Below are 20,485 nucleotides of genomic sequence, written 5' to 3' on the forward strand. Positions count from 1 at the left end.
TTCCAGAAACACATCAGCCCATCATGAATTTGGAGAATGAAGACCTGATACGAAAGTTAAATGAAAACTATGGCAGCCAACTATTTACCCTTGATGGTTGTTTAAAGCTGAAAGAGCAGTTTGATCGTGAGACGAAGACAATCACAGATGAAGTATACTGATACTCCGGCCGTTAAGACCATTACATTATTTTAACTTGTTATAGTTAGATTTAAGTAGTGAACACGCTACTGTTGCAATTACCTTAAGAAATGCTGCAGATCACTGCCAAATTATTGCAAAAACATTGAGCGATGGCGAAAGTTGTCTTGAGAAAGTTCGGATACACTTGGAGGAGGTGGATGCAGTCAAGGCAGAATTGGAAGCATACTTTGAGAAGCTGAATGTATTGGAATGTACGGCACAGTATCTTAAAGTTATACAAAGCATTGAGGACTTATGGTATGTGGACGACGTAGTGCCTGTTTGTTTACCTGTCATTTCATAGTGACCAGCTGGAAGTGCACTTAAAAAGTAACGACGACGAACTGTGCACCACAGCTTTTGCTAACATCACTGAAATCGCACGCCATTTAGCAGATACGCCAGCCATTCACTTGCGGAGTTACATAAAAGCGAAAGTGGACTACTGGTTTGGGATTTTGCGGAACAAACTATCACAGTATGCTACATGTTGCCTTTGAGTAATTCATTTCGTATTTTTTTAGAGATCTCGATCATGTACTGAAAGCAATACATTGGCCATTTGTTAATGCCAATTTAAGTATAGAAGCTCCCGGTGAGGGCAGTTTAAGGAAGTTGCAACTAATTGTCGAGTACCTGCTGCAAATCGATTTGCCTGAAGAGCTAGTAACCCCGCTGCATCCTCACGGCTTGCTGTCGAATTTTTTACCACTGAGTTTACCCATTGAGTTAATGATTGCGCCGCTTAAAAAAAGGTTCTTGTTTCATTTCTACGGTTCGAGAAAAACAAATCGTATTGATAAACCAGAATGGTAAATGTTGGGTTGATTTGCGGTCTGGTGGATTGATTGAGTATTGTAGGTATTTTACAAAGATTCTTTCATGGATAAGGGATCACAGTGGTTTTGTCGACAAATGGCTACAACCCGTTGTAGATAAAATGGGATTGTACCATATCGAAGTTAAGGTAGATATTTCTCTCTAAATGCTAAGGCGGCTTGTCCATTTACGCGATGAAACTAATGAAGCCAGTACGTCCAACCATGAAACCAGTTGCGAACGCAATTTACCTATTGAGACAACATATGTCCTTCCACATGTGTGACTGCGACCTATTTATATAGTTAAAAAATTATATCAGAACCTGCTATAAAAGTTATGTTTTTTTCAGACTGAATTAATGAGGGGTCTCGTGCAAATGGCTGTAGAAAAATTATACGGCGATTTGCCAACCTTACAATATGATGACTTTGCCTTCTCTCATTGTATCGATGAGGCCTTGGGATTTGATAAGGAGCTCAAGATGAATTACGAGTATCCTCAAAATCAACCGAATATTCTGCTTGTTCTTACTCAGGCGCAAGTTTTTATCAAGTGGATGGCAATGGAGAAAAAGTGTAAGTATTGCGAGAGCTTAACACATCAGAAATGAGTAACGAATAATTAGACGCCTTAGAGAAGATGGACGCCATGCTCTCAGATTCCCTTCAGACCGAAATCGTGATGGAACCAAGCGAGATTGAAGAATTTAAAATAATGCCTTTCGCCGAGATTTTTATAACGTTATTGCAAACGATTACGGAACGTTACGAGGGGCTACCTCAGCCTGGTCACCGCTTGCAATTTTTAGAATTGCAGCTAGAGCTTTTGGATGATTTTCGTGTCCGTTTACTGCAACTGGGAAATGCCGAGAATGGTGAAGGTATAGACTCGAAAATTGCTATCATTGCTAATACAACGCACTACATTGAAAATGTACTAGTAGATTGGGGCCAAATGTTGGTATGCGTCGTGCACTTCTTTTATTGTTTAAAAATTACTGTACTATTTTAGCATTTTCTAAATTTATACTATTATAAAAATCAGAGCGAGATTACTAAAACACGGAATTTACTCAGTTCGGAGTTAGATAATTCCCTAACCGACGTCGATACAGACACAGTTTTCGTAGAAATACTTTCACTTTATCGGCACATGAAAAAGGACTTGTTATATGCTTTGGTTGATTCAACTGTTTTAAAGGCACGTTATTGCAGCAAGAATTACCGACGAGAGAGGTGGGTGTTATTCAAACTGGGTGTCACAACTGATTTATTTGTTTAGTTGGTCACGCATGACAATAATGAAGGACATGAGAAGTTATTCACTGACTCCATCCGCCTGTCCTATGTTCGAATTGCTTGGAACGAAACTCCATCAGTTTAAGAAATATTTAACTGTCAAGCTATTCATAGTAGTTTGGAGATTAGTCGCCCAACAAATTGACGTATTCCTGTATGAAAAATTAGTTTTAGCCAATACTTTTAATGAAGGCGGAGCCAAACAGTTCAAGTTTGACACAATGAGGAATTTACTACCCCTGTTCGCCCAATATACCGATAAACCGGATAGTTATTGCACGCAGTAAAGTAAATTTAAATTACGCTTAATTTGAGATACCACGTTTTAGTTTAAACGAAGCATGCATTTTACTCAACATTACCCAAGGGTCTGCGCTTTTATTAAAGGACATGCTGACTGCTTTGGAAGGCGCCACTGGGGTCGAGGATAAGAGAGGTCAAGCTCTCAAAGAAATTGGTGTGTGCACTCTTGGACCGCATGAGTCATTAAAAGTTTTGAGTCAACGTACTGATATAGGAGTGCCAAGGGTATCTTCCATTGATTAGTTTAATGTTGGTTACTGTAAAAAAGTTTAATGTTATATTTTCACGTAATATAAATTGATCATTCCCATTATTGTATTAATGTACCATAGTTATAGGTAATCAAATTTTTTCCTTAGTTAGGTGCAATTTGTTTTATTGTAGCTACTGTAGTTTGATACAGATACAGTACATTGTTAAACTCTTTTAGATTGATAGGTAATCCTTAAAACGAAGCTATAATCATTAAAAGTTGGTACAGATCACAAATACGATTTTTAAATCAATAATAAAAAAGCTGATATTAAAAATAAATCGCGATTAATTTGAAACTTTGGAATTATGTAAGAGGTCCTCAACTTAAAATTATTTTAAAATCACGAAATGTGTGGGTTTATTCTCTTTTCTAAATTTTGAATTAAACTGGCTGCAGTTATTTCTTTTCTTCCAAGTCCTCTACACTTGATTTATTGAAATTCAAATTGAATAAATCCTCTTATCACAAGATAATGGAAGAAATAAATCACCTGTGCAGATACTGAAATACAACATGGATGCTCATTTCTGCAAGTACTAATAAAGAAAGGATTTTCAGTTGCTTAACATTGCTTATTTTAGGACGGGTACTATAGAGAAATTGGTCAACAGCATCGAACAACCATTTGTGTATTCAGCACGTGAATGCGACCGACTCGAAGCATATGTGCGAGACGTTATCAACTTGGGAAGCGTTGGGTGTTACCAGCACCATTCAATCGACAGGACCCTTTTAAGAACGAAGTATATTTGTCTCAACAATGCAGGTTAATAAGTCCGTATTTTAGATACTTTTTCGGGGAGCGGTACACATATGGAGCACAAATGTCAGAGAAACGACTCGGATTGGAACGGCTATACCCGTCCAATCTAATAGAACCTATACCGCTTTGGATCTATTTGTATATTATAAATCCTCTCATTTCGGCGAATGTAATTGAGGCAAACTTTGTGAATAGTGCCGTCATAAACGAATACCTACCAGGTGGCTGCATTGTCTCACATATTGATCCCCCTCACATTTTCGATCGCCCTATAATATCCATCAGCCTGTTCAGTGATTGTGCAATGTGTTTCGGCTGTAAATTCGAATACAAGCCAATTCGTTGTAGCGAACCGATCCTACGCCTTCCTTTGCCACGGGGTGTCGTTACTTTGCTCAGGTATGTTGCAGCTCGCTCACATGCAATACAATTTACAATTACTTGCGTAATTTCAGCGGGTTTGCGGCAAACGAAATAACGCACTGTATTCGTCCAGAGGATACCACGTTTTATAGAGCCGTCATACTTCTAAGAAGAGTGTTACCAAACGCCCCTCGTCTTTCACATTTGAGTACGCTATTGGATGCTAACAATGTTAATTTAGTCGCAGCCAGTAAGTTTAAGTTGGACAATGATAAAACAACTGAAGGTGTGCTGAAGAAATTTTGTGACAAATATTCGAAGGTGCGTAAAGGTAAACGTGGCAATTATGGAGGAATTATGAAAGTTCATACGAGAAAAACCTACTTCGCCGACAACAAACAGTACGCAAATAAAGCATATAGTATCAGCGAGTAGGAATTCACTTAGAATTGTGATAGAAACCTGGCTTAGTTTTTGTATGTAATTTAATGTATATTTCGTAATTAGATATTTTGTCGTTTTCTTCTAATTGTTTTATCCAAATCCTTCACATAAATCAAATGATTATGAAGGAAGAGTAGTAGCTTTCCAACGATGTGTCACAAGCATAGGGTTGCCATTTAGGATTTTTGAAGAGGGGGGCTGGGGGGGGTTGTCATTCTGGTTCCCCTTCGATACCCCCGAAACGGTTTTGCGCGATTTTCAATATCTTCTTTGGTTTGGAAAATATGGCCGACTGCAAGTTTTAAAATTGACACCTCGTATATTAATGAATAATAAATAATAATTAATTCAGAAGTCATAATAACCTTTATTAAAAAAATATTCGTGCATGTAACTGAAGAGCAATAACATAATAACCATTGTAATGGGTATATCACCAACAAATAGGGTGATGCATATTTATAATTTTGATTTCCGAAGGCTCATTAATTTCTCAAGCTTCATTGCATTCATCATATCTCCAGAAATTTTCATTTTGCCCGCAACAAAGGCAGCCGTAGATTTCATATTTCCTCGAAAAATACTTAAAAATATGCTACTGTCCATCGTAAATGTTGTGTCTGCTTCACTGGAAACATCGCCCTTACCCCACGACCCCGAGCCTTGCTTTAAATTCAAATACCTGAAAATTAAAACGGCCGACATTATAATAATTGGAGTATAATTAAATACCATTTGCCGGCTTCTTCCCCGGTTATATTAAATTGGTATGTACATTTATAAGAATTCACCACATCAGCAGTTAAAATGCCTTCAAACGATTTAAAGACTTCACCAATTTTACCACTTACTACAGCCTTGGTGATCGGCGCCCCTTCTGGTGGATCCACGAAGAAGTCCAAGTGTAGTTCATCTTTATATTTGGGATCGACGACATACTGGTCTAAATTTCTAACGCCCGCCTTCAACAACACCTCGTCGTCCAAGAAAAATTGGCCAGTTGGTTTGGACTCGTGCGTTAAGATCCAATAAGCGGCATCCGCAAGTATTTCTGGTTTACGCCCATGCTTCTTGCTCTGGTCTGCGCCTAAGAGCATTTGAAGTGCTGCCGTATCAATCGCTTGAATAATAATGTGTATTAACGGCAACATTTACACATGGTACCTACCTGTCCGAGGCCAGAGTGCATTTACAGAGATATTGTCCTGCTTAAATTCCTCTTGCATGCCCAGAACACACATCGACATACCATATTTCGCCATGGTATATGCTAAATGTGAGCTGAACCAACGCGGGTTTAGATTCAAAGGGGGAGATAAATTCAGTATGTGGGCCCAAGAGCTTTTTTTTAAATATGGAAGACATACTTTCGATCTGTAAATAAGTATTAATAAAGTGTAAGCAAGGCTTGAAATTATTAACTATAAAACAAAGATGGTATAACTAGCTCTACTAGATATAAAATAGACTGGTAACTTTTTGTATATTATCAGATATATTTCTTTCTTTGATTGAACTCTCTAAAGAGGTCTTTTAACATACTCTATCTTACTATCTACACCAAAGCAATTTATAGTGTCCCATGTTAACTGTAGAACCACAGAATTGAATGAACACTTTTACCAATAATCTAATAATAATGGCTCTAGATTAGACTTACACTAAGAAAGTCCCCCTTGTATTAATATTATGCATTAGATCGTATCGTTTCATATCTGTAGTTTCGGTGCTGGTTAATGAAATGGCCGAAGCATTATTTATAACAATATCGATGCCACCAAACTTCCTCACGGCCTCTTCAACGGCTGCAGTAATTTGTTTCTCATCTCGTACATCGACAATACAAGCCAGACCTTTACCCCCGGCATCTTCAACTTAAATGCACACTTAGAGCAGCAATCATAAATTACGTTGCAAACATACTCTCTTTGACGGCTGTGTAAATGGTGCCAGGCAGTTTTGGGTGGGGCTCAGCTGTTTTGGCTGCCACAACGATATTTGCGCCATCACGAGCTGCCTTTAGAGCAATCTGCTTGCCGATTCCTCTACTTGCTCCTGTGATAAACAGAGTTTTACCAGCTAATTTGCTGCAATTAGAGCTTTACATTTGGAACCTAAATGGTTGCAATTACATACCCTGTGTTTATCATGATTTAAATAAGTCACAATTAGAAAGCGAAGTCCAAAGTCAAGAACAGAACGATAATTCCATAGGTAGAGGTCCAAATTCCAGGTTAGGTCAAAAATTAGTTCAAATGTACTCAATTGTTATCAAGAGTGGGGTGCATTACGCATCGAGAAAGTGTACGTCACCACTGTAAATTTATGGAGAGTTGTCTACCGTTAGGAAATTGGTCAAGTGGTGGGTTAAATATAAACTTTAAACTGGACTTTGTATTTTTTATTTATTCTCATCATTGTCAGTTAATGACAATTGTTTACTACTAACCAGTATTCATTCTGTAACCAAATCCAAGATGATACAAACAGGGTGAGCCACTTAAGATACAAACAAAATAAGCATTTAGGTATATTTTTAGATTAGCGGGAAAGACTCTTTTTATAACAGGAGCAAGTAGGGGAATCGGTAAAGCAATCGCTTTAAAGGCAGCCAGGGATGGAGCAAATGTGGTGATTGCTGCGAAGACGGTCGAGCCACATCCTAAACTACCTGGCACAATTCACTCTGCTGTTAAAGAAGGTACAAATGACAAGCTAATTCTCTCAACAATTGTCAATTGTTGCAGTGGAGGAAGCTGGCGGTAAAGGTTTGGCTTGTGTCGTCGACGTACGTGATGAGGCTTTGGTTTCGAATGCCCTTGACGCTGCAGCTCAAAAGTTCGGCGGTATTGATATTTTGGTTAATAATGCATCCGCAATTTCCCTTACATCTACAGAAGAAACCCCCATGAAGAGATATGACTTAATGAATAACATCAATACCAGGGGTACATTTTTGGTGTAAGACATTCCTTACTTCTGCCAGTAAAGGTCGCACCTTGTACTGTTTCAGATCTAAACTATGCATACCGTTCTTGAAGAAAAGCTCACACGCTCACATCTTGGTTTTATCACCACCTTTGAATATGAATCCCTTTTGGTTTGGCAAAAATCTTCCATATACGATATCCAAGTATGGCATGTCGATGTGTGTGCTTGGTTTAGCCGAGGAACTCCAGTCATTTAATATTGCTGTAAATGCATTGTGGCCAAAAACAGGTTTGTAAAGCATTTTATGTAACAATGCAGAATGAAGCATGCATTATTTCATTCCCTTTCTTTTCTTGATTAAAACAAAAGGAGAGAGATGACTGCCGAATTTTGGTACATTTCATAAGTCTCGCAATAAAAAAAACGCACCTCTAATGGCCCGTATGGCCGTTTGTACTGACAAGTTTTAGCCTAGCTTAGCTTAAGCGTAGCCAGCAAAATTAAATTTCGATAACTGTAATTTGCTCATACCCATTGTGCAATAAACACAGTTTTTTTTACATTACCTACTTGAAATTTAAGTCAACGCTGATTTCTTTTATTACTAATTGCAGTTATAAATACGGCAGCAGTAGAAATGCTCCTTGGAAAAGAGTCGAGTAACAACCATGCGCGAACACCTGAAATCGTCGCGGATGCCGCGTATCACATTTTCACCCAAGATCCAAAGCCAACAGGTCAATTTTTCTTGGACGAAGAGCTACTAAAGAAAGCTGGTGTAACCAATTTTGATCACTACGCTTCCAATCCCAAATTTAAAGATGATCTTTACATGGACGGATTCATAGATGAAAATATCTCTAAAATTACAGATTTTGCGCAAGCGACGAGCATAAAAAAAGTCCCAGCTCCCACTGTCGGTAAAATCTCGGGCATTTTTAAAACGATTGAGAGCATATTAAACCCGAAATTAGTCGAAAAAACTCAGGCAATTTATCAGTTTGTTGTGACTGGTGAGGAGTCAAGTACTTGGTTTATTGATTTGAAAACCGGTGCAGGAGCGTGCGGAACGGGACAGCCACCTCAAGAAGCGGACGCAACTTTGACAATGGATAGCAAACATTTCTTCGATATGTTTTCAGGTAAAATGAAACCTGCCACTGCGTTTATGACAGGTAAGTTAAAAATAAGTGGCAATATGCAGAAAGCCCTCAAACTTGATAAATTAATGGTAAGTCTAAGGGAAAAAATTTAAGGCTGTTCTATTTATTTGCGAACTGCGAATGAATTAACATAATTTGTTTATTATAATATATTACATAGGACATTTTGTATACTGCATTGTATGTCAGAAAAAGAAATGTGCTGATATTTTTGTACTATAAACAGTAGGTAATTAAAGATTTTCTTCTTTGGTTTCCAAATGAGGATGATTTCTAATAATAATAATTTTATTCCATGGACGATGGTAAGTATAGGACATGTCAATAAATATACATAATACAAGCAGACAATAGATTTTGAAAAGATTCCTGCATGTATCTATGAATTTTTGGAACATTCTCGCAGCGTCCTAACAATACGCTTTTGGGCAACAAAAACTTTGTGAGAGGAAGTAGCTGAATGCGCAAGAAACAGGGCCGGATCCACTCATAATTGGTGTTTGAATTTGTTGTAATTTCCTGTTGAAATATTTATCGCTTCTTATTATTACGGAATAAATGCACCTGTCCTGAAAATTTCTTCGAAATTGATCAAAATATACTATGTGTTCAGGTACCTACTTATGGTGGGCAGTATACAATCTGAGAGTCAAAAATGTATATGAACTATATATAACTGAAGTCTATTTTGTGTATTTTAGCCGGTTACTTTATTCCACACATATTCTAACAAGAGTACACCTTAAACGACCTAATTTTGAGTATTTCAACACAGCTCTCAAATATTCTTCTAATAAATGCACTTCTAAACACAATAATAATGTAGGTACATACCAGAAACTTGTAACATAGTCGCCGATCTCATCAACCAATCAAAAATTAGATAAAGTCGCAGGGTACGATTACAGTGACGAAACTATTGTAGGATACCTGCTGGTCCAATGATCCTGTATATTATTATATAGTGTGCGTGAAAAAGGATTACATGAACAAATCACAGAAAGTAAAACCCTAACCTCAAATTTTCATAGATTTTCAAACTATTTTAGGAGTATGTGAGAGCTACAAGCTGCATTAATGGGGGTGGTTAGTGGATTTATACTATCTTCTGTGATAGTAACTCTAGCATATTTATTTGGAATTTTAATTTTCTTAAAAGATCACGAAGTAAATCGGTGTGAAATGACTTACATGTATGAGTACCCCCAATTTGTTGTAAGTTTATGCAATTGCCCTTTACCTACTTCATAGACCGTACAATTTACTTGCAGCATATAAAGCTCGATACCGACCATCGTTTTAGAAAGTACGGCCTGTATGCCTATAGTGAAGGGAGATTTACCTACAACGCACGAAACATGAAGTTTACCGGGATTCCCATTTTATTTATACCGGGAAATGCAGGTTCTTACAGACAAGGTGCAGGTTTTTGTAGAAAAATTGGTAGGTAACTAAACTGTATTACTCGCAGTTCGATCTCTTGCGTCAGTTTGTCTACGTAAAAGTTTGGATGATAGATCTGGCTTTCACTTTGACTTTTTTGCTGTGAATCTGAACAATGAATTTAGTGGTCTTAATGGAGCTTTACTGCAGGAACAGACTGAGTATGTAAACAAGTCGGTTTATCAAATATTAGAACTATACCCGAAGACTCGGCCAAAAAACATTGTCCTTTTTGGACATTCGATGGCAAGTATATAATTCACTTGTAATTTCGTCATCTACTTCTTTCAGGGGGGTGTCATAGCTCGAGGACTATTAACAGTTCTCGATAATAGCATAGTGCCATTAATTATCACTTTAGCTGCACCCCATTCTCGACCACCTTTAATGTTGGATTCGTACATGTTGGATTATTATCATCGCATAAGAACGGTGAATAAAGCTGTCAATAGCACAATTGTTTCTTTGTCTGGTGGTTATAATGATTACTTGATTACTCCATTTATTACCACTGCAAGGTACTTGGACAGTCTGCATGTTTTTGTAAGTTAATCTGGCTTAAGGCAAACTGCTGGGGCTGGTAAGAAGCTTTTGAAAATATTTTCAAGGAAACTCCTAGGCATATTTACCAAAGGTAATGCCTTAACACGTTTTAAAAAATCAACATAATGAAGGATGGCTTTATAATACCGACTAAAAATATTTCAAGAAGTGGAACATTGTGTAAACATATTTGAAGTGTAATTTCTGTAATAATAAGAGGCACAGTCTTTAATTTCTTCTCTAAATATCCAATGCTATTCTTTCTCCTATGTCCGATAAATTGCAATGTTTTTCATATAGGATCACGAACTTTGTATTATTTGACAATTTTGTCACACATCTAATAATCCATCAGTAGAGTGAGAATAGTACATGTTAGCGAAGAAAAGGTGCATCCTGTGCAAAAATATTGAGAATAATGCTGAAAATTTGTAATTTCATATGTCAATGTATATAGACCGTATGACTATCCAGTATCTATAGATTTAGTTATAAGCGTAATGTTATGCTATGCTTGGAAATGCTATGGAAAGATTCGCGAAATCTCAAATTACTGACACATTATCAGTATACCTCCATGATTTTGACATTTTGAGAAAAAAAAGGCAGCTGGAACCTCACCAACTGTACCGATCAATGTATTACAGAGCTATTATTTTGTCAACAACTGTATTTAATCATACAATCAACTCACTGATCAATTTGCATCAACAAATTCAAGCTGACCTTGAAACGTAAATATACGATGAAATTTGGTGTAGTTTCCAATGACCCCCCATATTTTATTTGAGTTAGAAGTCCCTTTTTGTGAGTTTTTTAATAACAGATGCGCCACAAAAAGTGACTAAGCCTTATTAAATAATGTACTATTTGATTACCGCTTAAGCTACTACTTAGGCCCCAGTGGTATTCTAGGTTTACAATTTGTTGCGACTGCATGAGTCAGTATGTTTTTGTAGAGTCCATCTGTACCACTGGTTTGGCTACCAATGGATCATTTATGTATCTTGTGGTGCAAGCAACTTGTCTTAGTGATTGCGAGAGGGTTATTTGATGCAGTAGATTTTAACACCAAGCAAATGAGTCACGATCCCGAGTTTCTGCGAGCAGTATTTTACCATCATTTAGTTAATGTAATGCAACCGCTCATCTTTCATACTGTTCCTATTGTTCCTTTGCAGAACAACGGTATAAAGATTCGCAAATCAATCCAGTCCAGTCATTTAACTCAGTCGGTGATGTTCGCACGAGGTCGCAGTGAGTGGATTGAGAATTTACAAAAACAATACACAATTTCGTTAGCGCATGGAGTACAACAAATGCAGTATCACATGCTTCGCATTCTCGGAGATACTGACTATCGATACTTGACAATTGTGGCATTAAATGTCGATGTTGTCGAATGGGTTTTCGCGTGTTCCGCCACGCAATTACAAGAACAACGCCGGATATGGTAACAAATTAACTCGCCATATGGTGGTGAATGGATTTTTGTGTTTTAGTTCTGATGGCATTCATCTTAGTCATTTTACTGAAATTTGGCCGTCGATTCGCTACCGGAGAAAATTGTTGAAATTGGACACGCAAGAACTGAAAAGACACTACACTGAGCTCACTCATGTAATTGTGCGTCTACTACCGACTAGCAAACCGGTGTGTATTATACCCGTTCTGGTGTGTATAGGTAATTTGAAACTAAATCTTAGGTAGTAATACAAATCGATAGATATTTTGAACCAGATAGAAAACTAACAGTGAAGACACCATCTTGGTTTTCTTTCCAACGTCAACTGCTTCTGAATCAAACGCACGAGAAAAGTTTATACTACGAGATTATCATGCCACAGTTGACACATGTTATACAGGTTTACAAAGTTTATGTGGATCTCATAAAATGTAGCAGCAAAGTTCATCATGCCACAGCAAGTTTAAAAGTGCCATGGGGAAACCAAAATACCCACAAGCATTTTACGTGAGCTTGTTTATAGGTCTTCCTTAATTTATGTAAAGTGTTTTAGGGAGGAAGACATACATCCATTTCAGATACGCTTGCACAATTCTCGTCCGATTAATGGTGTGAATGAATCTGCATCACTTCAGCTGACACTGGATCCGTTGTGCCAGTATTCGGTTAGGTAAACACATGGACGATATAGTACATGGACTGCTATTAGCCCTGTGCTTTCAATACACAATGGGGTCACCAGTAGGGGGCACTGTAGTCGTGGGTATGTGAATCTCGGGCTAAATTAAAGTCATGTAAACACCACTTAGACCACGTAAAGAACAGCTTTTTTAGCAACCAAGTAGTGCGGGCAATTAAATATTTTTCATTATCTTCTATACATCCACAAATAAGAATAGGTATGTTTTTTTGGCATACCTACGTGATTAATTAATTGAGGTTTGGTAATTATAACTTTGACAGTCTCAAAAAGTATCTCATCGGACAATTTTGAGCAGACTTGCTTTACCCTGAAACTCACATATCCAGGCAATGTCCATGATTATATCTTACTTGCAGTCCATATACTATAATATGGGGTAAGGGTAAACATGGCTAAGTGTTTTTTGCTTTATTTATATGTAAAGCATTGTCCACGCTTGGAGGTTAAAGCAAAGAATATTAAATATAAAGAGATTCAATGCTATACAAATATGGGTTCACTTACAGCTTACTGGTGCTAATTTGAGTTTAATTAACGAAAACTGCATAATTTTGAACTACTTTGGCATAGCATATCGAGGGCGTCATGCGAGAAGGGCGTATGAACATTTTTTATCAAAAATGGCTTTTACGCCTAATGAATAACTTGCAATTTAATATACAGGGTGCCCATATGTATGGAATATAGTATACATAATATCGGTAAATATCGACTGTATACAACATTTTTCTATATGAAAGTTGTTTAACATTTTATTTCCCATAATAAGGCAGCATTCAGTTGTTTTTATTTCAGAAAACAAACGAATAACGAAAAACATTTGAATTTTTTTAAATAGCAAAGCACACTTTCATTAGGCTCACTTGATAGATTTTTTTTCTCTTTTCAATGACGTAACACGTTAGCACCTGTGTAGAAGAAATTAATTTTTATTTCAAGCTTTTTGTTTGTTATGCCACTGCCTTGCAGGTAATGGTGAACATTTTGAACATTCATTGCGATGAAAACCATGTTACTGCTAATTTCGTTTTGTCTTCAAGATTTAATAAGAAATGTACATGTTCATTTGTTTTATTTTGATGTCGGATATCTGGATTAATGTTACTGATCTAATTATAATAAATTTTTTTGAAACATTTTTTTGAATAAGGGCACTAACAGCTTAATGCCTAATGAAAAGGTGTACTGCCATCTAAAAACATTCAATACTGTTCATTACCCATTTGTTTTCTGCAATAAAAACAACTGAATGCTGCTTTATTATGGGAAATCAAATGTTAAACAACTTTCAGATAGAAAAATTTTGTACATTCGATATTTACCGAAATATATACACCGGGCGATCAAAAATGAGTTGCTGTCGAGTCGGCTTTGGAAGTTTAATTTAATACGATTTCCCATGTAAACAAAAGTTCCAAAGGTGATTCGACAGCAACTCATTTTTGATCGCGTAGTACTATATTTTATATATATTGGGCCCCCCATCATCAGAGAGTGGGAATTTCTATTAAAAAAAGTTGTAACCACTGATTTTCATAAAGAGTAAAGAGCTAAAAGGGCGTATGGTCATATACGACCGTGAGTTGTCGCAATTTCGGCGTATAAACCAGTAGTCCCTATATATAACGTCATTTGGAAAATGGCTAAACGCAAGATTATTTACAAATTATCCACCTTTTATTCGTATTTGTGTTTTTTTTTGTGAAATAAATGTCGTCAGTTCTTTACTCTGTTTTGTTTATTCGCATCGAAATATACGCCTTACAGTTCTAGAATAAAATCGAACATTTTCTCATACCAAAAAGGGCGTAAGATCAAAAATATACTCTGATTGCTTTTTTGTTCAAAGATTCACAAGACTCACTAGAACATATCCACTAGTAATGAGAAATAACTGCCCTAAATTAAATTTTAGTATATAGTAAATTTGTGAAATGTTTTTTTCATTTCCTGAAATCTTACATTTTTGTTGATATGCCCTTCTTCCACGGTGCCCTCGATATGAACTCCAAACTCGCCTCTTTATTGATATTGAAATACATCAATAGATGGAAATACGTTGCTTAGTGGTTGGTTTCATGATTTACAGAATCTCAATATTTAATTCTCTTTGGTTTAACTAGGGACTTTATGGTGGTTGGGTGATTGTGCAATTCGTTTGTTTTCTGTTGTGCTGTCGAAATTGAAAGACATAAGCGACGGGTATTTTGGCTGCAATGTTAACTGTTTATTTTGGCAACTGAAAATGCATTGGCAGGTCGTTTACATTCATTGGTGTATGGCAAAAGGGACATAAAAAGACATATTGTTACATAACGTAAGAGTGCGTAAGTTTATTTCTGTAGGTAAGTACTCACAGGAGCACATATTTGTTTACTTCCAATCTGTGTTAAGTAAAACAAGTAACTGTAATCAGCTTAATTGTTTTGCGCACAGTTGATGCTTGTAATATTAATAACAATATGACGTTGGTGTCAATAATTTTATTATAATTCTTCTTATATTTGAATAAGACACAGAATTTTAATTGCCGGAATCTTTGCATTGTACTACCGATATCACTAATTTAGTACATCTAATGGTGGGTTTATACAGCCATTATCATTATCGGAATGCTTGTTGAAAAACAAAAAGAGAGAGACAAAATTTTCTTGCATACTTATTAATATGGCTATTCTTTTGCTGCATGAAACCTTCTACACGATTCTACAGCCATGATGTTCAGACCACAACCAGTACATCTTTCTGTTGCTAAAATTGGTAAATCACAATCATGAAAGTCTTTCAAATAATAGTCTTGAAGTGAGCCAGAGTTCCCCAACTCCCTAAACTAATGTAAGAAGTTTACTTGTTCGATAGGGCTGCTTACTTGCTTTGCGGGTTTTAAATTATTAGTATGCGTATCAGTTACTAAAAATGTTATAATTTCAGTTCATGTCCTTATGGATTTTTTGGTAATGAAGATATTTGGATTAATACCAAAGGTTTGTTAAAATGATTTTGTTGGTTCATTGTAACATAAATGAACCCCCACCGTAGTCTTTTCTCAGACCTTCACCAAAATGTAATTCAGACTAAAAGTTTTAATACAGTAGCAATAAATATTAGGTATAGCATATCTTCAACGATACACGGGATAGCAGTGAAATACTGTCTCCAGTAGCATCTGATATAAAACTCTGGTACAAACACGACCGTCATGTAACAATCCGCTTTGTTGAGGTGACAGAGATCTGAACGAAAGTCTTTTCAGAAATTTGCACTGCATCTCAGAAATTCACAATCAACCATCTACCTTTTGGTATAGGGTGCGCAAGTTTTAACTTTTTACATTCCAGTATAAGGTACGATATATTGGGAAGTATGGGTCAAATAGCGAGAATCTATACCCCGCTACTTTTACCTAACATTGTGGCAGTGCTTTTGTTAACTTTTCGCAATCAAATCTTGGGCATCGAAGCTACTGGTAGGTGCAGTATGTTTTTCAAGGTGGCGCAGTTTGGAATTAAACCGTACTATCTGTTGCCAATGGTAAAACTCGTCTCGCGAGGACTAAGGTAGTTTCGTTGATCTAATTTCATTTTAGTTACATTGTCTTTTGTAGTTGCAAGAGACTTTCGAATTCTTGGGTGGCACCCGATTGGCATGTAATTACCGAGGAAGGTAACGACTTTTTGCTGCTACCATTGATTTTATACATGAGCAGCGTGGGCATAGTGTGGTCGGCCGCTTTAGTATTATCGATATCGTTGATTTTTTATGAGGCCACCTTTCATAAATTAGCCTGCAAGTAAGCCAGAGGATTCACGGTTATTTGCCCACCGAAAGAATTCTGCCAGTCAGTTGGGTCGCCACATGTTGCTGCAATTATTGATAACAAATTACAATCGGTGGTTTGTTTTGTAAAGAAAGCCCTGTCAGAGGGCCTCTATTTTATTCGCAGTGACGGCAATTCACCCTGCGGGACTTCTACCAATTGACTGTGAGGATTTTTTGTTGGGAAAATGACTGAATACTTGTAATAATGTCATTGTACTACGCAAACCTAGAATTTTAGCTCGCACCATGATGGGATCTGAAAAATTATCAGGCTGGGTCCTCAGCGTCTTGCATAAGCTGCCGGGGATCGTAGCAATAATGTTAGTATTATTAAGTATTACGACTTGCGGAGGTTTAAGCTTATGCATCGGCTGCATCTTTTATTTTCTGAAGCTTACCCAGATGTCGCAAGATTACATCGAACAATTAGTAGTTACAGTTTTAAAGTATTTCGCGAGGCAGTTCAGACGAAATCCTACCTCGGATGTGAGTCAAAATACTCACGAGGATGATACTCAAAAGGAGGGATCGTCACCACAAACTGAAGAGGGCGCTGAGATTGAAAATAAAGTGGAAAATTTGGTTGCTATGGACAATTCGTCTAGTGAAGAAAGTAAAGTGGAGTCAGATCAAACTGACGAAAAAAGTATTGAAAATCGTAATCAAATGGAAGAATCCAGAGTCGTAAATTGTGACGACATATTCTTTCACTTTAGTATTTTCATGATGTGGTGCATTATGGCTGGTCTTAGTGTGCCATCAGTATTAACCTGGGCGCATAACTTTAAGTATGGCGTTTATATTAATTTGAACAAATATTACATTTCTATATTAGGTACAGTACCATGTTGCAGCCGGATCCTTCATTTGTGCCTGGTTTGTTGTTATCAATTTGTGCCCTACCTTTATGGCATATGGATCTACCAAAAACAGAGATGTAGGTCATTTGCTTTGTTTAAAAGAACTCAGTTTATTGTTATTTGTTTCAGATGTGGTTACTCGTATCTGGGACAGATACTTACACTGTTAGTGGGTGTTACTCTAATATATTCTTCAGTATTTTTACATCGGTTAAATTATATTATCACATCTGTGATCGTTTTGGTAACTTGTCATCAAATGCTCGCCTCCAAGTATGAATTTAGTGACGATAGTGATATAAATGACAGTACTACAACAGGACCAGAAACCGAAACTAGTAGCAGTGATGTTAAAGCAAAACTGGAATGAAACTAATGCTTTGATTTTTAATATTATGACATATGCAAAACTAACAAAAGCAAATTCCAATCACGAAAATATGTTTGCCATTGATTTTTGAGAGAGTTGTGTATTATATATTTTTGTGATATTTTCCGTTTGCGTGGAAATGCTTTAGGTTTTAAATGTTACTAAAGTTCAACTTGTTATTTAACGTTATAGTATAGATGAACACTTTTGCATGTTCTGTGATATTTTTGTGTAAATAAAGGATTTCCTGTGTTTGTAAACTTATATGCTAGCATTTTTGGACCTATAATTGATTTTCCCAGATTGACAAACTTACTGCCCACACAATACCTACTGTCATCAATATAAGCTTGTTGAAATACTTTTGGGTTAAAATGCTATAGCCTTTGATCATCTGGTTTCCATTGACAACTTTGAACAACTGGTAATACAGATTACAGAACATTAATAGGTATTATGTATAGCAATCTTTAATTGCAGGACTAGTAACTTTTGTAGTATAGCAAATATTTTTGTTTCTTTGTTAAATTTAAATAATCTATGACGAACCCTGCAACTGACTTCAAAAAATAAATGTCCTTCTGGTCAGAGCTGGGCAGTACCTATTCGATTTTGTAAATACTTTTTAGTATTCAAATCCTGTAAAGTATTACTTTGTAATTAAATACTTTTATGGAAGCAGTATTTGTAATTGTCACTCAAATACTTTCACAAATATTTTAGTATTCGAATACTTCGTAAAGTATTTGGATACTTCGTAAAGTATTCGAATACTTCGCATAGTATTTGAATAATTTCGAAAGAAAATCAAAGGGCTGTAACTTTTGAACTAGTAGCCCAATCTTGGAACTGTTTGAAATTATGGATTCTACAGGCCACATTCTATAAGACAATTTTTTTTCCGTATCGATCTGAGACAATTTCCTTTGCGGGCCTCAAAAAAAGGCGGTGATTAACCTTTCTTTTTTTACCAAAAATCGACTACACCAAAATTTCTCGGGAAAACACTTTTTCTTATTAATTTTGGTGCGTAGAATGCAAAACAATTCTTACTTTTTCGATCAGACTTCTCAATCAAAAGTTATAGACTAGAAACCAATTTCGAAAGAAAATTGAAAGGGCTGTAGCCACGTCCGACTCAATTTTCCTTAAAGGGCAGTTTTGAAAATGTGCAATTTCATGTAGGATTTGTAGAGCAATTGTACTTCAATGATCCAGTATCTGTAAATGTCTTTTGTGAATGCAATTGGTACATTTGCGCCATCTCTTTGGTAATCCCTATACTTTTCCTTATTTTTTTTATGTAATAGTTGAACCTGTTGCAATGAGATGTCGCCACGTACGAAATTACCATCCAATGAACATTTTAATTTTTGATCCGAAACAAATTTTTTTGCGGGCCTCAAAAAAAGGCAGTGATTAACCTTCCTTTTTTACCAAAAATCGACTACACCAAATTTTCTCGGGAAAACACTTTTTCTTATTAATTTTGGTGCGTCGAATCCAAAACAATTCGTACTTTTTCGATCAGACTTCTCAATCAAAAGTTTTAGACTAGAAACCAATTTCGAAAGAAAATTGAAAGGGCTGTAGCCACGTCCGACTCAATTTTCCCTAAAGGGCAGTTTTGAAAATGTGCAATTTCATGTAGGATTTGTAGAGCAATTGTACTTCAATGATCCAGTATGAAGTATCTGTAAATGTCTTTTGTGAATGCAATTGGTACATTTGCGCCATCTCATTGGTAATCCCTATACTTTTCCTTATTATTTTCTTGTAATAGTTGAACCAGTTCCTATGAGATGTCGCCACGTACGAAATTATCTTCCAATTAACATTTTAATTTATGATCTGAGACAATTTTTTTTGCGGGCCTCAAAAAAAGGCAGTGATTAACCTTCCTTTTTTACCAAAAATCGACTACACCAAAATTTTTGGGAAAACACTTTTTCTTATTAATTTTGGTGCGTCGAATCCAAAACAATTCGTACTTTTTCGTTCAGACTTCTCAAACAAAAGTTATAGACTAGAAACCAATTTCGAAATAAAATTCAAAGGGGTGTAACTTTTGAACTAGTAGCCCATTCTTGGAACTGTTTGAAATTATGGATTCTACAGGACACGTTCTATAAGAAAATTTTTTTTCCGGGTCGATCTGAGACAATTTTTTTTCCGTATGCCCTTTTCATACTATTTTACCTATTAAGAGAGAATGTTCGGTGCAGTCATACCTTTGTTGTCCCGGATTGCAACAACTATTGAATGACAAAGAAAGACGAAAGAGACGGGCATTTCATTTAAGATTCGGAAGTGGACATGTTCTCTGACGGGATATGCCGCCTATGCTTCCATTAATGCCCTCCCGTCATCGTTTGTTGGGAAATCTGTACTTCCAATCAGTCTTGAGCTCACTCCACGACAAGTAACATCTTGCAGCGAGCTAGTTCCGTCCGACTCGTGCCCCTGGAAATGAGGATATTGCAACGATACCGTGAAACGCGATCGATCGCGACGCAGTGCCTGCGCGTGCCCTGAAGTCGCCGAGGCAGCCCCCAAAGTACATCAGACGGCGGGCGATACGATTAGGCCGCGAGTCACAGGCGTTTTAGGCCCTGCGCGTCGCTGTAGGAAATCTGCGCGCATATTGACAGACCGTTGCCACCATGACCTGACCAGCCGGAAGCTGGTTCTGGTTCCCTATGCATACACGCTAGACGCCGGTTATCTGGTACAACAACTCAACGAAGGGAAGAGAA

The 20,485-nt window shown here is 36.8% G+C and overlaps 5 protein-coding genes across 8 annotated transcripts; 4 read left to right on the top strand and 1 right to left on the bottom strand.

Moving 5' to 3' along the window:
• On the top strand, positions 1 to 2,917 carry LOC116178144 (RAD50-interacting protein 1). The gene is made up of 10 exons (XM_031497546.1): positions 1 to 152; positions 206 to 441; positions 488 to 661; positions 708 to 995; positions 1,045 to 1,150; positions 1,355 to 1,580; positions 1,631 to 1,965; positions 2,017 to 2,240; positions 2,287 to 2,586; positions 2,633 to 2,917. Exons 1-10 carry the CDS (start codon positions 24 to 26, stop codon positions 2,847 to 2,849), a joined length of 2,235 nt encoding a protein of 744 aa, XP_031353406.1. The 5' UTR covers positions 1 to 23; the 3' UTR covers positions 2,850 to 2,917.
• Positions 2,918 to 3,043: 126 nt separating this feature from the next.
• Positions 3,044 to 4,517, top strand: LOC116178149 (RNA demethylase ALKBH5-like). Its single transcript, XM_031497553.1, has 4 exons — positions 3,044 to 3,395; positions 3,444 to 3,605; positions 3,650 to 4,024; positions 4,081 to 4,517. The coding sequence occupies exons 1-4, from the start codon at positions 3,376 to 3,378 to the stop codon at positions 4,421 to 4,423; spliced, it is 900 nt and encodes a 299-aa protein (XP_031353413.1). The 5' UTR covers positions 3,044 to 3,375; the 3' UTR covers positions 4,424 to 4,517.
• A 258-nt stretch (positions 4,518 to 4,775) lies between these two features.
• Positions 4,776 to 6,718, bottom strand: LOC116178148 (hydroxysteroid dehydrogenase-like protein 2). 2 transcript variants are annotated; one of them, XM_031497551.1, is made up of 6 exons: positions 6,569 to 6,718; positions 6,356 to 6,519; positions 6,093 to 6,306; positions 5,601 to 5,806; positions 5,165 to 5,552; positions 4,776 to 5,114 (listed from the first exon to the last, which is right to left on the bottom strand). In XM_031497551.1, the coding sequence occupies exons 1-6, from the start codon at positions 6,580 to 6,582 to the stop codon at positions 4,892 to 4,894; spliced, it is 1,209 nt and encodes a 402-aa protein (XP_031353411.1). In that variant the 5' UTR covers positions 6,583 to 6,718; the 3' UTR covers positions 4,776 to 4,891. The 2 variants fall into 2 exon arrangements, with proteins under 2 accessions (XP_031353411.1, XP_031353412.1); XM_031497552.1 differs by having other exon boundaries at positions 4,931 to 5,114; positions 5,284 to 5,552.
• Positions 6,719 to 6,758: 40 nt separating this feature from the next.
• Positions 6,759 to 8,787, top strand: LOC116178147 (hydroxysteroid dehydrogenase-like protein 2). Its single transcript, XM_031497549.1, has 5 exons — positions 6,759 to 6,923; positions 6,973 to 7,133; positions 7,180 to 7,393; positions 7,446 to 7,651; positions 7,978 to 8,787. Exons 1-5 carry the CDS (start codon positions 6,910 to 6,912, stop codon positions 8,616 to 8,618), a joined length of 1,236 nt encoding a protein of 411 aa, XP_031353409.1. The 5' UTR covers positions 6,759 to 6,909; the 3' UTR covers positions 8,619 to 8,787.
• A 10-nt stretch (positions 8,788 to 8,797) lies between these two features.
• LOC116178142 (GPI inositol-deacylase) lies at positions 8,798 to 17,993 on the top strand. Of its 3 annotated transcripts, none has more exons than XM_031497543.1 (15): positions 8,817 to 9,183; positions 9,228 to 9,741; positions 9,798 to 9,945; positions 9,998 to 10,215; positions 10,261 to 10,512; positions 11,472 to 11,645; positions 11,694 to 11,965; positions 12,015 to 12,165; positions 12,219 to 12,484; positions 12,531 to 12,647; positions 16,019 to 16,237; positions 16,285 to 16,470; positions 16,730 to 17,287; positions 17,335 to 17,436; positions 17,489 to 17,993. In XM_031497543.1, the coding sequence occupies exons 2-15, from the start codon at positions 9,604 to 9,606 to the stop codon at positions 17,727 to 17,729; spliced, it is 3,042 nt and encodes a 1,013-aa protein (XP_031353403.1). In that variant the 5' UTR covers positions 8,817 to 9,183; positions 9,228 to 9,603; the 3' UTR covers positions 17,730 to 17,993. The 3 variants fall into 3 exon arrangements, with proteins under 3 accessions (XP_031353404.1, XP_031353403.1, XP_031353402.1); XM_031497542.1 differs by having other exon boundaries at positions 8,818 to 9,529; positions 9,576 to 9,741; XM_031497544.1 differs by having other exon boundaries at positions 8,798 to 9,741; positions 12,015 to 12,196; positions 12,253 to 12,484.
• The last annotated feature ends 2,492 nt before the right edge of the window (positions 17,994 to 20,485 follow it).

The sequence above is a fragment of the Photinus pyralis genome, unplaced genomic scaffold (genome assembly GCF_008802855.1).
Source record: "Photinus pyralis isolate 1611_PpyrPB1 unplaced genomic scaffold, Ppyr1.3 Ppyr1.4_LG8, whole genome shotgun sequence".
Lineage (NCBI taxonomy): Eukaryota > Metazoa > Arthropoda > Insecta > Coleoptera > Lampyridae > Photinus > Photinus pyralis.

Excerpts from the sequence above, each read along its gene's own strand:
- LOC116178147 (XM_031497549.1), top strand. Across the intron at positions 7,394-7,445 it reads ACCAGGGGTACATTTTTGGT|ATCTAAACTATGCATACCGT; the intron begins GTAAGACATTCC and ends GTACTGTTTCAG. Across the intron at positions 7,652-7,977 it reads TGCATTGTGGCCAAAAACAG|TTATAAATACGGCAGCAGTA; the intron begins GTTTGTAAAGCA and ends TACTAATTGCAG.
- LOC116178148 (XM_031497551.1), bottom strand. Across the intron at positions 5,553-5,600 it reads TGCACTCTGGCCTCGGACAG|CGATTGATACGGCAGCACTT; the intron begins GTAGGTACCATG and ends TTATTATTCAAG. Across the intron at positions 5,115-5,164 it reads GGGGAAGAAGCCGGCAAATG|GTATTTGAATTTAAAGCAAG; the intron begins GTATTTAATTAT and ends TTTAATTTTCAG.
- LOC116178142 (XM_031497543.1), top strand. The coding sequence starts at position 9,604 with ATGGGGGTGGTTAGTGGATTTATACTATCTTCTGTGATAGTAACTCTA. Across the intron at positions 9,946-9,997 it reads TGCAGGTTCTTACAGACAAG|TTCGATCTCTTGCGTCAGTT; the intron begins GTGCAGGTTTTT and ends TATTACTCGCAG. Across the intron at positions 11,966-12,014 it reads CAAGAACAACGCCGGATATG|TTCTGATGGCATTCATCTTA; the intron begins GTAACAAATTAA and ends TTTGTGTTTTAG.
- LOC116178144 (XM_031497546.1), top strand. The coding sequence starts at position 24 with ATGAATTTGGAGAATGAAGACCTGATACGAAAGTTAAATGAAAACTAT. Across the intron at positions 662-707 it reads TTGCGGAACAAACTATCACA|AGATCTCGATCATGTACTGA; the intron begins GTATGCTACATG and ends GTATTTTTTTAG. Across the intron at positions 1,581-1,630 it reads GATGGCAATGGAGAAAAAGT|ACGCCTTAGAGAAGATGGAC; the intron begins GTAAGTATTGCG and ends ACGAATAATTAG.
- LOC116178149 (XM_031497553.1), top strand. The coding sequence starts at position 3,376 with ATGGATGCTCATTTCTGCAA. Across the intron at positions 3,396-3,443 it reads ATGGATGCTCATTTCTGCAA|GACGGGTACTATAGAGAAAT; the intron begins GTACTAATAAAG and ends TGCTTATTTTAG. Across the intron at positions 3,606-3,649 it reads AGGACCCTTTTAAGAACGAA|ATACTTTTTCGGGGAGCGGT; the intron begins GTATATTTGTCT and ends TCCGTATTTTAG.